We start from the raw sequence: 14,207 nt of genomic DNA, 5'->3' as shown, positions 1-14,207 counted from the left end.
CAGGCCCTCGGACGCCGCCCTGGCAGAGGGGACACCCCGGGGCTGCACGTAGCAGGGCGGCCTCTTTAGTGCCTCCACTAAGTGTCTCCACTCACACCACCCTGGCTGTGGGGGGGTCACCCTCATTGTTGAGAGACTTTTGTGTGCGTGGATCTGGGATTTTTTTTTTTCGGGACGCTGTCTTCTGGTTTGCGTCGTTTCTGATGAAAGTTGGTCTCTCTTCTCTTGGTCCCTTTATACACAACAAGCCTTTTCTTCTTCCTGCTTTGATGCTGTCTTCTGAGTCATTGGTTTTAAGCCATTAGATTATGATGTGACTTGTGACTTGGTGAAGTTTTGTTCATGTTGTTTCAGCTTGATGTTTGTTGAGCTTCTGTGCCTGTGGGTTTATATTTTTCAACGCGTTTAGAAATGTGTTGGCAATTTCTACCTGCTAATCTATATCCTAATGAGGCTCCAGCCGTCTGCTCTGACCAATCCCAGGGCTGGGTGGTGTGGCTGAGGCCCCAGGGCTTCTTAGATGCCACGTCCCAGGACTGGGCTTCTGTGTCGCGGGGGATCCTGAAACTTAAATGAGAGTTGGGGGCTGGTGGCCTCTGGGCTCCTTCAGGAGACTGTCCCACCCCGGGACTGACGTCTTCTTATGAGAGGCTGGAGCCGGGACTGGACCGCTGAGATGCCATCTGATAGGAGACGGGGCACTGTCATCGTGCCTGTGCATTATGAGGACCTCACGAGGGCAGCATTGGCTTCGCTGAGGAGGGGAAGATGGCAGACAGCAGTAACACGTCAGCCGCTGTATTTATGTGCTATCCATTGTAATATGAAGGGGACCTAGGCCCCAGATAAAAGTGTGTCGTCCCCGAGTGAGTAGGTTCGCAAAGGGCCTCTCAGGAGTGAAGGAAAGGACGTTCACGCTGTGCCTCGGTAGCACCCAGTTCACGCGCTCATCACGTGGTTGCTGTCCCGGGCTATGTTCTGATAAACCAGATGTGGGATGTGGAGATTTTTAAGTCTCCAAGGCGCTTCCCATAGATTGTATTCTCTAATTTTTACAACAGGATGGTTTTGACGACAACCTACATATGTTTTCCAGATGGTAAGCAGACTCCAAGAGGCTGCCCAGCGGGCCTCTCCGTGGTGAGCTGAGATGCGACCTGCTCTCTGCCGTGAGATCAGGGTGTCCCCATGGCCTGCTCCTCTCGGCTGTGGGCACTGGGTTCCAGCCCGCAGCCCGCCAGTCCTGTGTTATTTTTATTTGGACACATGCTATGCAGGAAGATGGACACCCTGACTTGTCTGGGTGTTTCTGTGCAGCGTTCATCTGCGGCAGTAACTATAAATAAGGCGTGATTTGCCCACCAGGCCTGGTTCCTTTTTCAAGCAGGCAGTCATGACCCCAGGATGAAACCAAGCAAAAGCCTGAGTAGTTTTTGAAATATAAAAACTGTGAAGCACCAACCGCAGAGGCCGCCTCCCCGCCCTCCACGGCCAGCAGCACTCTTTCTGACAATCGTAAAAAGCTGACTGACATTCGGTCGTGACCCAGGACTTGTCTGGAAGTTTCAGTGTATGTGCCAGGAAACCTGTGGCTCCGAAGGATTGAAAATAAGCCTGGGGATTTGCATGTAAGATTGGAAACGCATTAGAGGGTCATGTCCTGCTCTCCTTTTCTGGGTCGGTAGCTGAATCGTCACAGTTTTCTGGGCAAAGGAAAGTCACTTTGTGATTCAGGATGGACTCTTGTCAGTTCTGATTTTTTACGACTGGATTGAGAGTTTTTTCCTCCTAAGATCAGGCTGATGATTTACGATGCGGGGATCAGCTTGAGGTGAGCAGTCCCGTGTGTCTATATATAGCTCCTCCTTGGCCATAAATGGGAGGGTGGGGCAGGCGTGGGGGCCACTCGCTTGGCTGTCCTCAGCCGGAGCTGGAGGCCAGTGAGCCGGGCCAGGCAAAGCCTCTCTCCTCTTTGCAGCTTTTCTTTCTCTCTGGGTAAGTTTCCTTTTCTTCTTTCCTTTTCTAATTCGGGGCTTTGGAGGAAGGAACAATTTCTTCTGCAGCAGCTGGCTGCACGCAGGGTTCTCGAGTGGACCCATTTCGGGGCAAGGAAGAGTTAACCCCATGCTCTGTGCTACACAGAAAAAGAGCAAATAGATCTGAGTCTATATTTTGTGATTAGAGTTTAGCGTTTTCTTCATTTCCTGCAGTCGCGGTCTTTGCTGTTCTAATATCCCGACACCCCCGCACACACCCCGCCACCCTCTCCCCCCGCCGGAACGTTCCCGCTGGCCCAACGTCCCCAGCTGGTCCTCAGGTCCCCAGGTTGGTTGATTGACACCTGCAATTTCCATGGGTCTTAGAATGAAAGGATTTGTGAGGAGAGTGCAGGTTTCAAAAGGTGTGAAATAAAATTGGATTTTTCTAAAGAGAACAAGGAACTGTGGTCATTTATCACAGACGTGGATGGCAGCGTCTGGGGAGAGGGAAGGGACACGGCTCAGGTTGCCAGCGTTCCCACACCCACACTCAGAACGCAGGCTCCCATGCTGTTCTCTGCTCCGTGCTGTGGTGTGGGGCCCCTCCTATCAGCTCCGCCCCACCGGGAGCCAAGCCCCCCACAGCCATGCTCTGGGAACTCTGCTGCCAAACAGACAGTGAACTTGGGTCCTTGCTGGCAGCCCTGGGAGGGGGCAGCCAGGCACGGGTGTGGGGGACGCAGGTGCTGCCTGGGCCGCCCTCTGGTTTCATGGTCCTTTCTTACTGAGGACGAGTCAGACGGGCCTCGGGCGAGTGGACACAGGGAACTTCCAGGGGTTCTTTCTATAAACCGAGCCTGGCTTACATTTGGGGCTAATTTGCATGAAGCTATCATTGACTTAGGGACTGTCACCCACACGCCTGCTCTTTGCAAAAACTCAAAACAAGGAGACTCTGGGCAAAATTTTATGGAGTGAAATATTTTTGTAACTGTTGATTTGTTTTTAATCCCCTCAATTTGTGAAGCTGCCTGGGTCGCTGGCAGGCTCTCCTGTGCAGGAAGTCACACATTACTGGGCTCCTGATCTGACTCCCTGTGCCTGCGTGCAGGGCAGGGGCTGACGACACCCCAGGGTCCGTCCTGCCCGGATTCTAGGGGCGGTCTGGGGAGCACCTCAGAATTAGCTGCCAGAAATTGGATGGCAACCCTTACTGGACTTAGCACAGACGATGGCTTTAGCAGTTATTTTGTGCTGGTGTCTACTTTGGGTGCTAAGTCGTTTGGAAAGACCTTTGGGGAAAGTGGTTCCTGGTGGACGCGAGCTCGGATGAGCCTTGTCTTGGGAACCGAGGCCCAGTCGCTCGGGGGACAGGCCAGCTGTAGGTGCCCAGGGGTCCTTCCTGTTCCCTGGAAAAGCCCGAATTTGGGGTATTTGTTGACCCTGACAGCTTTCGCTGTACAAACCACAATTTCTTACTAACTGGAAGTAAATGCATTGTGGTTGAAATGTTTTCAGAAATTACGGCCCTTCTTGGTGACATGAAAGATGGCTTCTAAATCACCTCTGCAGGAAGGGATTAGGCCCGAGCGGAGCATGTCCCAGACAGCGCGCCCTGGACGTGGCGCGGGCTCAGGTTCCACTCGCTGTCACAACTCCGAAATGTGTCGGGAGCGATCTGTGAGCGGCCGGCAGGGCTGGCGGGAGACGGCAGGGGCTTAGTGGGAGTCAGGGCTGCGGCGCCGGCTCTGTCACAGCCAAACCGGTCACCCGGGCAGCTTATTTTTACCCTCAGTTTCCTCACAAGTAAGGTAGAGAGTCCTCAGGACAGAATGAAATCATACACGTCAGGTCGTGTAAATTCGGTTACAATTTGTTGCAAACCACCCAAACCTGTGTGTTTAGAATACCTTCTCTGCGTTTTTGGGATTTGAGGATGGTCAGGGCTAGCGGTGGAGTGTTGCGGCCACTAGGTTTTAAATCATAGGTTCATTGACCATTAGAGCGGAGGAATCCTGGCTGCCCCCACGTCGGCCGTGAGCTGGATGGGCACCGCTCACTGCTGGAATCTCGGCCCCTAGTTCGGTTTGGTTCTCTCTGTGGGTCCTCGTAAGCGCCATGCAGCCCATGCAGACCAGCTTTCCAGAGAGCTCCTGGCCCCGGTCTGGAGGCAGGTAGGAGTGCGGGCGGCTCTGAGCGGTGAAGGCCAGGGAGCAGAGCTCAAACAAGTGCCGGAGTAGGCTTGAGGCTGCCCGTGCTCCGCCAGCACGTCTGGCTGGTGAAAGTCAGTGCTGGCACGGGGCGTAAGGATGCGTCGGCACGGGAGCTGGCTGCTGTCCTCGGAGCCAAGGCACTCTAACGGGTGCCCTCCCTGACATGAGACGGGCCCCCCATCCAGGCGTGGCTGGCACACAGCACATGCTCCAGTGTTTGGAAGGAAACGCAGGGAGAACTGAGGAAGTTGCATTCGCCGACCTCGAAACCTGATTCTAAAGGCCCTCAGCATGGTGCTTCATGAAGTGAGCAGACAAGGTGGCAGCAGGGTTTTCTGACACCACCGTGGCCTAAAGTGGTCTCAGGGGTAACAGCTCCAGAAAGCCTGCGGGTCAGTGCGACTCACACAGAACCTCGTCCGCTGGCTTCCCGCCCAGGTCCTGACCACTAGAGGGCACGTCCTCGCGCTGAGGATGTCCAGGCCCACGCAGCCAGGCGCCAAGGTCAGCCAGTCATACGTGGAGCTCTGGTGGTGCCGGAGCCGGGAGCTGGCCGCTGGCTGAGAGCGGCACTGACCTTGCCCAGCCGTTTCACGGTCCTGGCACACGCGCACACCCTCTTCTGGGGTGCTGGGGGCCGCAGCGTAGACATTTCAAGATAGCTTATCCTCTCCTCTCGCCGAGGCCATTTTGGGCCCTTCCCTTTGCCAAGAAACACAAACAGACAGGATGGGGCCCTGGCAGTCCCACCTACATGCAGTCGCAGGCCCTGCAAACGTTAAAGCGAGAGATGCACTTTTCTAGATACTGTTTCCTACCTACAGAATTCCACTCAGCAACGACAGCAGCAAAAACCGCGGTGTGGTGGGGCAGATGCCAGCTCCGGTCGTTCGTTTCTGTGTACCGAGCACAGTGCCACTGTCACATCAGGGTCACAGGATGAGATTAGCCCGAGGCCGGTCAGAGGGCTGAGTCAGGCCTGTAGCCCAGGTCTGCCAGATGCCGAAACCTGCGCCCTCTCCATCACGTTCCTCTTCCAGAACTGCGGTGTGTTCTGTCTGTGTGATCACATTTATGTCCCCACACAGCAGTGCATAGGCTGGCCCCTTAGTGGTCACCTGGTGGTGGCTTGACTGGTTGGTTTTTAAGAGGAAGCACTGAGATAAGTCAGTGTGGGAAAGACAGAAGGGTCAGAAGGAGACACGTGCTGGCGCGTCCTGTGCCTCTCCGGGTGTCACAGCCAGCCCTTCCTGGAGTGCAGGGGTTGGGAACATTCCTAGGGCGGATCTACGCTCTGGGGTTCTGGGGTTCTGGGACACGGTGGTCTGAAGGGGATTGGCCCCGAGGAGCATACTTGGAGCACACTGTGTGTCTCGCAGGTTTTCTAAGGCCCACCCCGGCGCTGCACAGGGTGGGGCGTGAAGGTGAGCCGGCCGGTCCCGAGCGGGACTGCTGCCCTCCACCGCAGGGCTCCTTCGTGTTGCCCTGTGTGGGTGATGTCCTCGGGGGCGGTGCCATGCGGCCTTGCCCGAGAGTTCCTTCTTTAAATCAAGGCAGATCGTTTTAAACACAAATGACAAAAATGGAGCTCAGATTTGGAGTTCTTTTGCCTCTTTATTTGAGGAATTAATAATCACACAGCTTTGGGAATACATTATTTTTAGCTATAGCCAAATAACCCAGTAACCTGGCATTTTATTTATTTTGGGTGAACGTATGTAGCAAATGGCTGTGTCTAACACCTGCACTATTATTTCCGAGTCCCAGGTCCTGTCCCGATGGGTCGCAACTGTTTCTTGTTTTGGGAGAATTTAACCACACCTGCTCACTCCCCGACATGCCCTAGGCTTTCATTCCCTGCCTATCCCAACGAGCAGGTGCCCAGGTCACCTGTGAGGTGTGGTTTTAGGAAAAAGGGTCTGGAAGGCATCCTGGACACCGAGTCCTTTTCTCCAGCCCCATTTCAAGCCGTGGAGGCTCCTCGCCCCCGAGGCAGACACAGAAAGCTGCCACGTGTGGTCACCACCTTTCCAGAGGGGTTTCTCCTCACGCGTCCTCAGATCTCCTGAGAGCCGAGAGCGGCTTCCTGCGTCTGCTCACAGGAGCCCTTTTCCACCCACCCCCACCCCCACTGCCTGCCCATCTCAAATGTCACCCCCGCAGGGGACCTCTTCTGGCTGCTCCTCTCCAGTTTCCTGTGTCCCTTCTCATTTTTCGGGGCACGTTGTGTCTCTCTGCTCTTGTCTTCTAAGTATTTGTTCACTTTTCTAATCTGTGTTTTAATTATTTTACCCTTATCACTCACACCCTTGAACAAGCTAGGCATGCTACAAATATTTATTGAGTTTACAATGAAATGAAACATGTAGCCCAATCTTCTAGTTGTTATGGAAGCAAACCAAAAATGAAATCGGGTCCCAGGGAACTTCATCGGACTCCTAGCCCAACGCTCCTAGTCCAGACGCTTATATAGTCTTCCTTTCGTTCACTACCCGCAGTGGGTTTTGCTAGTTGGAGTTGTTTTCCTCTTTGGATCAATGCATAATATTAGTGTAGACATTGGAGGAAATGGGCTCCATTTGGAAAGGACCTCATTGCTGTTTGTTACTCGCTATTTGTAGACGTACACCAAGATGTCGCTCGTCGCCATGCCCTTCTACCAAAGGAGACACAAGCACTTCGACCAGTCGTATCGTAATATTCAAACACGGTATCTTCTGAATGAATATTCAGCGAAAATGTAAGTTGAAATTCACTGGTTAGACTCATAGAGATTTGATCATGGGTGTCCAATGCGTAAAGGCAGGAAGCTTTATCCAGTGCCCTGAAACCTGGTGTGGACTGCTGTGGGGGGTGGTCAGAGATGCCAGTGCTTCCTGGTGACCATCTCAATGCCAGAGGGGACATGGCTGACTCAGCTGGGCAGAGAGCTGCATGCATAGTGCTTCATGGCATCCTGGTGGGTGCTGGCAGGGCCTGGCAGATCCTGGTAGACCCTGGTTAACCCTGGTAGGTGCTGGAAGACGCTAGTAGGTGCTGGGAGACCCTGGTAGGTCCTGGGAGACTCTGGTAGGTCCTGGGAGACGCTGGTAGGCCCTGGCAGATCCTGGTAGACCCTGGTTGACCCTGGTAGGTGCTGGGAGACCCTGGTAGGTCCTGGGAGACGTTGGTAGGTGCTGGGAGACCCTGGTAGGTGCTGGGAGACCCTGGTAGGTCCTGGGAGATGCTGGTAGGTCCTAGGAGACCCTGGTAGGTCCTGGAGATGCTGGTAGACCCTGGTTGACCCTGATAGGTCCTGGGAGATGCTGGTAGGTGCTGGGAGACCCTGGTAGGTCCTGGGAGACCCTGGTAGGTCCTGGGAGATGCTGGTAGGTGCTGGGAGACCCTGGTAGGTCCTGGGAGACGTTGGTAGGTGCTGGGAGACCCTGGTAGGTGCTGGGAGACCCTGGTAGGTCCTGGGAGATGGGTGCTGAGCCCTGGATTAGACCAGATGGCAGGCACCTTCCAGCAGGGCAGTGGGGAGGGAAGCAACAGGAAAGGTGTCCGTGGGCAACGGGCTGGTAGAGTAAGCCTGGGGCGGAAGCTGATAGGAACAGTAACTTCGCTGCGTTAGTAACTAAGAAGCAAGAGGTGAATTGATTCACTGCATAACAGGCTGGGGCCAAGCCGTGGTTCTTCTAAAGCACAGTGTCCTCGGGGAGCTGCGGCCCTTGCCCAGTCAACGCCACATCTGCAGTTTTAATGGGCCGATTGGAGGGCTGAGCCAAACCATGAAAGACGCTGCTCGCAGGGCGTGCTCCGCCCCTAGGAGCCCGAGAGCATGTCCCCAACACCCTATATTTAGAAATGCCCATGGTCCTGGTACTCAGTTGCCATCCCTGTAACAAACAAAGCCAAACATTCACCGCCCCTCCCAATGGCCTCGGGGAGCTTCAAGTCCCTTAAGATATATATAATCGTGGCTCTGGGCCAGGCTGTGGCAGGCACTCGCTGGCCCTGAGCGGAGGTGGCCAGGGTGCTGGGAAGCTCAGTCTGTGACAGCGTCCCTCTGAGGACGGGCTAGGTGGGCTGCAGAGGGATGTAGGTTTGAAGGTGCACATACATGTGTGCCTGTGTGTGCACTTGTGCACGTGTGTGTATGCCTGTGCATGCATGTATGCATACAAACACATGTAGGCACATGTCTGCATGTGTGTCTGTGCACACGCACATGTGTGAGTGTGCCTGTGTGTGCACTGTTTGTGTTTTTGTGTACAAAGGTGATGTGCAGGTAAGCATGTGCGTGCGTGTGTGCCTGCAGAGAGGTGTGCACATAGTACATGAATGTGCATGTATGTGTGTGCGCCTGTGTGCAGGGGTGTAGGCTTCAAGGGTGGTTCGTGGTGTGTAGGAAGAAAAGGGTGCTGCCTGTGCGATATGGTTTTGCACTTCTCTGCGTCTGATTGTTTCCACTGTCCATCAAGGCGAGCTTCGAGCCAGTCGTCCTCGCAGAAATCCTCTATTCAGCAGTCGTCCTCGCAGAAATCCTCTGCTCAGCAGTCGTCCTCGCAGAGAGCTTCCAGCCTGACGTCCCTGGGCGGGACCACCTGCAGGCTGTGTGCGAAGAGGCTGAGCTCTGAGTCGGAGGAGGACGAGCATGAGAGTAAAAGAAGGTGACCGCCCTGCCCTCTCTCAGACCACCCTCCGTCCGGCGGGGCTGCCAGGGCCGCCGAATCGCACACGTCCGGCCCGGGGAACAAGGAGGCCCTGCAGGTCAGAGACGGGAGTGCAGGCCCGTGGCTGACAGGGCGCTTGACAGGACAGCCAAGGCGACACTCGCTTGAAATCAAAGCCATGGCGCCTGCTTGCCAGTCGCTAGTCCTCACCGTCCTTGTCTCAATGAACCCCCACAAAGAAACCACTTGGCATAAAGTTTCCCCTTGGTTTGCAGAGGAGGACAGTGTGGCCTGTGGCCCGGGGTCCCAGGCCTCACGCACGCGGCAGCTGGCCTTGGGTCTCAGGCCTGTCACTAGCTGTCCCGCCCGGCACTCAGCCTTTCCACGTAGAACAGGGTGGTCATGATTGGAAGCATCGGGACCTAACTGTTTGAAGTTAATTTTGAATTTCCACCAACAGCCTCTCTAGCTGGTAAAGAACAGTGAGGGGGGGGTAGACTCAAGTAAGACAATGTCCCAGAGCGGGCTAGGGTTTCCACCAGCTGTTTCTGTAGAACCGAGTGTGCGGGCTCTATAAACGGCCACACCCCACATTTCAGTGGCCTCAGCGCATGGGAAAATGCCAGAGAAATGAGATGGATTAATAAGGACGGCCGTCCCAAAATTACTTCTAGACCACAGAGAAGCAGCTGGTGGTCTTACTCTGGTCTTTTTTTTTTTAAATGCTACGCATTTTTTTATAACTTTTTTTTTTTTTAAGATTTTTATTAGGGAATTGGGGGGATGGGAACAGTGCTGGGGAATCGGGGGAGGGGAACAGACAAGTTGCTGTCCTTTTGTTCTTCAATTTAGTTGTGGAGGACGTTGCTTCACTGGCCCAAGTTGGCACCATCATTGCGCTCTTCCCGGGTGAGGCACATCAGTCGCCGGCTTCTGGACGGCCGCTCACTGCGGCTGCTGGCCGCTCACGCTGGCTGCTGGCCACACACGGTAGCCCATGGCAACCCACCTGCCACAGGGGCTGCAGCCTACGCCGTCGCCGGCAACTCACGGCAGCCCAGCTCCAGGTTGAGCTGTTGTTCAGCATCTTAGCTGTGGAGGGCAGTGTCACTGGCCCTCATATGTGGGATCCGAACCGGGGCCCTCTGGCAACCCAAGCCAGCTCTTAACCAGTGCGCCACTTGGCCAGCCCTTACTCTGGTCTTTTTAAGAACAAAATAGGTAAACGCCCGTGAACACCCCGTCTGATACCTGCTGTGTTTTCCCCTGACCGCCCCTGCTATTTGCTTCTAGGAGGTTCTTCCTATTTCTCTAGAACACTTAAAACCTGAAGGAAAAGTGAAATTTGGGTAAACAGTTTCATTTGGAAAGTTACACTATGACTAAGGAATCTGTTTAATAAAAACAATGTGTAGCTGAAAAGATGAATCCTCATTTTAAAAAATTTGAGCCCTCTTTTAAATGCCTAATGGGAATTTGCCACATAATTTTATTGTACAGCGAAGGCTTCTTTTGTAAAAGGATCACTTCGAAATGTATACATTTAAAAAAATTTGGATTTTGTTTTTCTGTATTGGCCTATTTAAAAAAGGGCTCTATTTACATTTAAGTTTTGGCCTGGGGAGTGAGACGTCTTGAGATTTATCATTTTACTTTATCAGTTATACCCGGTGTGGCCTCAAACATGTTGCATAAACTTCCCATTCCTCAGTTTCCCCAGGTGTGAAATGCGGAAAGTAAATGTTTATTAGCTTGAATAGTCAGGGAGCGGGTGACCGTAACTTACGTGGTCTCGGAAACATGGGCTTTGTGACAATTGTGGCTGTTGGAATCTTCCTAAAACACAGAGGGCTCCTGGTCGCAGCAGTCAACCCGCTGGCAGCACGTGCTTGGTCACAGGTGTGCGTTCTCTCCAGCCATCCCGGTGAGGGCGGGTGACGCTGCCAGCGGGGCGCTGAGCCCACCCTCGTGTACTGGAGCTGTGCCCTCAGAGACGTCACAGCGTGCTGCTCCCAGCCCACGTGCACACCTGCCACGTGAAAGCTCTCTTTGCCTTTAGCTCTTTCCTCCTTCAAAAGTGTGTCCCTGGAAGTGGCAGGTCGCTGAGTTGGGCCAGCGTGCAGAGGCTGTGTCCTTCCCTGCTTTGTCCCTGCCGTGTGGGGCAGGGCAGGGATGGGCGCTGTGTAGCCTGATGTGAGAGGTAAAGGGGCTCTCGTCCTCGCGAGGAGTATGCACCGCTCTGGCTAGCCTCTGGCCTTACAGGAAACACTTCTTTAGTTCCCTCACCTCACCCCCCATAGATGTAAGTTTAATGGGACAAATCAGTCCTTTGCGAAAGGTGAAGCTGTGGGTTCTTGGGCTGAGTTACTGCTGTGTCTTCATGGAAACCACAGCAGGAGGCACCGTGTGCTCCTGACTCCTAGCACATCCTGGTCACCGGATGTCTTTGTTTCTGTCCTAGAAGACATGCTCCCGCTGGCTGGCCATCCCAGAGGCCTGTCATTGGCGCACATGTGGGACAAATGGCATAGCTGTGTGTGGGGACCAGCGTTCTGCGGCCTCATCACAGGCCAGCAGGAGGATTTTCCTCAAGAGCCGCATCAAAGGGCTTGCGCTTGGGTTGGGGAGAACGTCCAGCTCAAATGCTGTTCTGCCGTGTGGGGCACGGTGGTGCTCTTGAGCCGGGATAAGCAGGGACCCCCGTATGTCCCCTACACACAGATGGTTTAAACAACCTCAGGGCAGGATGGCCGACCTGTGAGCAGCTCGTGACAGTGCGAGGCCCGAGTCAGACGTGTCCTTCCTGTCACTGTGGCACAACAGAGAAGAAGGCCCACAACTTTCTCAGACCCGCGTTTACGGAGCCCTCCCGTGCACCTGACTCCTGCCTGTGCAGGGCGGCCGGGCAGACGGCTCCCCACCCAGTTTGGCACGAGGGTGTCACTAACACACACATGTACACCTTCAGTGACCACGCACCTTTTCCTCATCCCGACAGTCATGTCCCGTCTTCGCCCCGCAGGTACCAGTCCCAGGTGGCTTTGTACGGAGAGGCGAAGCGGGAACGCTTTCTCAGGGAGCTCGCTGAGCTGGAGGGCAGTGTGCACCTGGCACGGTCACAGGCTCGCGACAAGCTGGACAAATACTCCCTTCAGCAGATGGTAGGCGGGCTCGGGGCTTGGGGGGCTTGGGCCACGTCGCGGTTGGTCAGCATGGCCTTCGTGTGGCCTGACGGCAGACAGCCCTGCTCGCGCGCGTCCCCTCTGCCACACCCTGACCTGTCCCTGCTTTCCAGCAACAGGCGGAGACCACGCTGGCCTGGGAGAGGCACGCGTTCGAGGAGCGGATGCGACGAGCCCCTGACATACTGGTGCGGCTGAGGTCCCACACGGTCTGGGAGAAGACCTCCGTGAAGCTGTGTTTCACCGTGCAGGGCTTCCCCACCCCCGTGGTGCAGTGGTGAGTGGGGTCCCTGCTGGGCCGGGCCTGGCCACAGCTCTAGGGTACGGGTGACAAGGACCACGGGAAGGACAGTGCCATGCGGCCACGCCTAAAACCATGTGGGGAAACACATTTACAGAGCTCACGGGTGTCCCCGTAGACGTGCACGGGTGTTGTCACCTTAGTGAAATGGACACAGCCGCGGTTCCAGGGGGTCTTCATTTAGAAATGCCCCATGCTCACCTGTGGCTCTGCGTTTAGTTCGGTGGGGGCTTCTAAGGGAGCCTGAACCTCAGGCCTTGGGGCCACATGCGTGATGACTGGTGACAGTGGGAGAGTCACGTGTCTAAGTCCCTCAGGTCCTTCTGTTTCAACACCTACTCCACATATGGGTTCCTTGTTTTCCCACTGGCTGGAGGTGATGACCTAGTCCCCAAAGTCTGTAGCTTGCTACAGGCACCACAAACATTTCACTTGTCACCAGATTGGGGTTCTCAGTGGCAGATCAGAGAAATAGCTCCCCAGTGCTGTGCTGCTCGCAGGCAAGCTGGGAGCCACCGCGCTTGGTCTTGGAGGACACGTGTCCTGCGTCCTGGGTGGGACGAGAGGCCAGCTTCCTCCAGTCAGGATCAGGGTGGGTGGACCCCCCAGAGCTGTCCCTGCATGTTCCAGCTACACCGTGTCCCAGGGGGGCTGGGACCCAGCCGACGTTGGTTCCATTTATTTTTCTTATGGAATGACAGATCCTGAAGTCCAACAGGGTCCCCAGGGGGCCTGGGGCGCACAGTGTCACAGGTCGAGGTGGTCCAGGCCGTTAGGATTCTGCAAGCACTGCTCCCTCCTTACTCGTCAGAGACGGGGCTCTGGGTGTCCTCCAGCCGTCCCCGCTCTGCTCACTGCTGTGACGTGGAGAGTGACGCCTGCGCAGGCAGCAGTGGGGGCGGGCGGGGCACAGGCAGCGCTCAGGCCGCCTTTGCACTGAAGTTGGTGTCTCCTTGTCCAGGTACAAAGATGGGTGTGTGCTCAGCCAGGCGGCCGAGCCCGGCAAGTACAGAGTGGACAGCAAGTATGGCGTGCACACCCTGGAGATCCACAGGTGAGCGCGTGAGGGCTGCCCCCCCAGCCAGCCCGCCTCCCACACAGACCCGGCCAGCCCCGCAGGGCGCACCCCACTTGCCGGTCACGGCCCTGCTGAGTTCACCTGTGCTGCCACCTGCTTCCTCCGTCATGTTCAAAGTCAAGCCAGACGGATGCAAGTTCCGCAGGTCCGCCAGGTCCGCTCTGGGAACAGAGAGTAAATGGTTTCAGGGGAGGCGGTGGGTGCAGGTGGACGGCACAGTGAGACGCAAGGAGGCCTCACGCGGGTCAGCCCTCAGCAGCCATCCCTCAGCTCAGGCTCTTCAAAGCAACACAGCCTTTTTTTCTCAGAACAAATTGAGAAAATGTAGAAAATACAGGTAAGTAAAAGGAAACAAAAACCATCCATATTCCCGACACCCATTGTCAGAATCTGTGTGTATACATGGGGTTGCCTTTCCCTGAGACAACACACACACGTAGAAACACACACACACTTCCACTTTTTTTTTTAAACAAAAGTAAGATTCTGCTCTTCTTTTTCTGTTTCTCTGCATACACAGTTTTTCTTTTTTTTACAAAAACATCGTAACATTATGCAATCGACCGTTTTTCACAAATGGTATATCATGACGTGTTCCCATTCTCCAGAAAACCGAGGGGCCAGAGACCAGGGTTGGGTCCCCATCTACCATTTACCTGTGAGCCTGGGTCACAGTCATGGGCTCCTCCTGAATTGTCATATTTTGTCTGAAAATAATGATCAAGACACAGGTGATAAGAATGCCATCTTGTTTGCTGATAGCTTTTGTGAGGATCAAATAAGAACATATTTATTTATA

At 54.7% G+C, this 14,207-nt stretch overlaps 1 protein-coding gene across 1 annotated transcript in view; it reads left to right on the top strand.

The window, feature by feature from the left end:
- Positions 1 to 1,872: 1,872 nt before the first annotated feature.
- The window catches only part of MYOM2 (myomesin 2), a 78,940-nt gene continuing 66,605 nt past the window's right edge, over positions 1,873 to 14,207 (top strand). Inside the window, exons 1-7 of the mRNA XM_019668742.1 lie at positions 1,873 to 1,995; positions 5,017 to 5,239; positions 6,814 to 6,932; positions 8,656 to 8,844; positions 11,870 to 12,008; positions 12,149 to 12,306; positions 13,292 to 13,384. Of these exons, the coding sequence (XP_019524287.1) occupies positions 5,192 to 5,239; positions 6,814 to 6,932; positions 8,656 to 8,844; positions 11,870 to 12,008; positions 12,149 to 12,306; positions 13,292 to 13,384 (746 nt within the window). The 5' untranslated portion in view covers positions 1,873 to 1,995; positions 5,017 to 5,191. The remainder of the gene's footprint in view (positions 1,996 to 5,016; positions 5,240 to 6,813; positions 6,933 to 8,655; positions 8,845 to 11,869; positions 12,009 to 12,148; positions 12,307 to 13,291; positions 13,385 to 14,207) is intronic.

This window comes from Hipposideros armiger, unplaced genomic scaffold (assembly GCF_001890085.2).
Source record: "Hipposideros armiger isolate ML-2016 unplaced genomic scaffold, ASM189008v1 scaffold_538, whole genome shotgun sequence".
In the NCBI taxonomy this organism is placed as follows: domain Eukaryota; kingdom Metazoa; phylum Chordata; class Mammalia; order Chiroptera; family Hipposideridae; genus Hipposideros; species Hipposideros armiger.
Note: the sequence above shows the minus strand (reverse complement) of the source record. Positions and strands in the feature narration are given on the sequence as shown.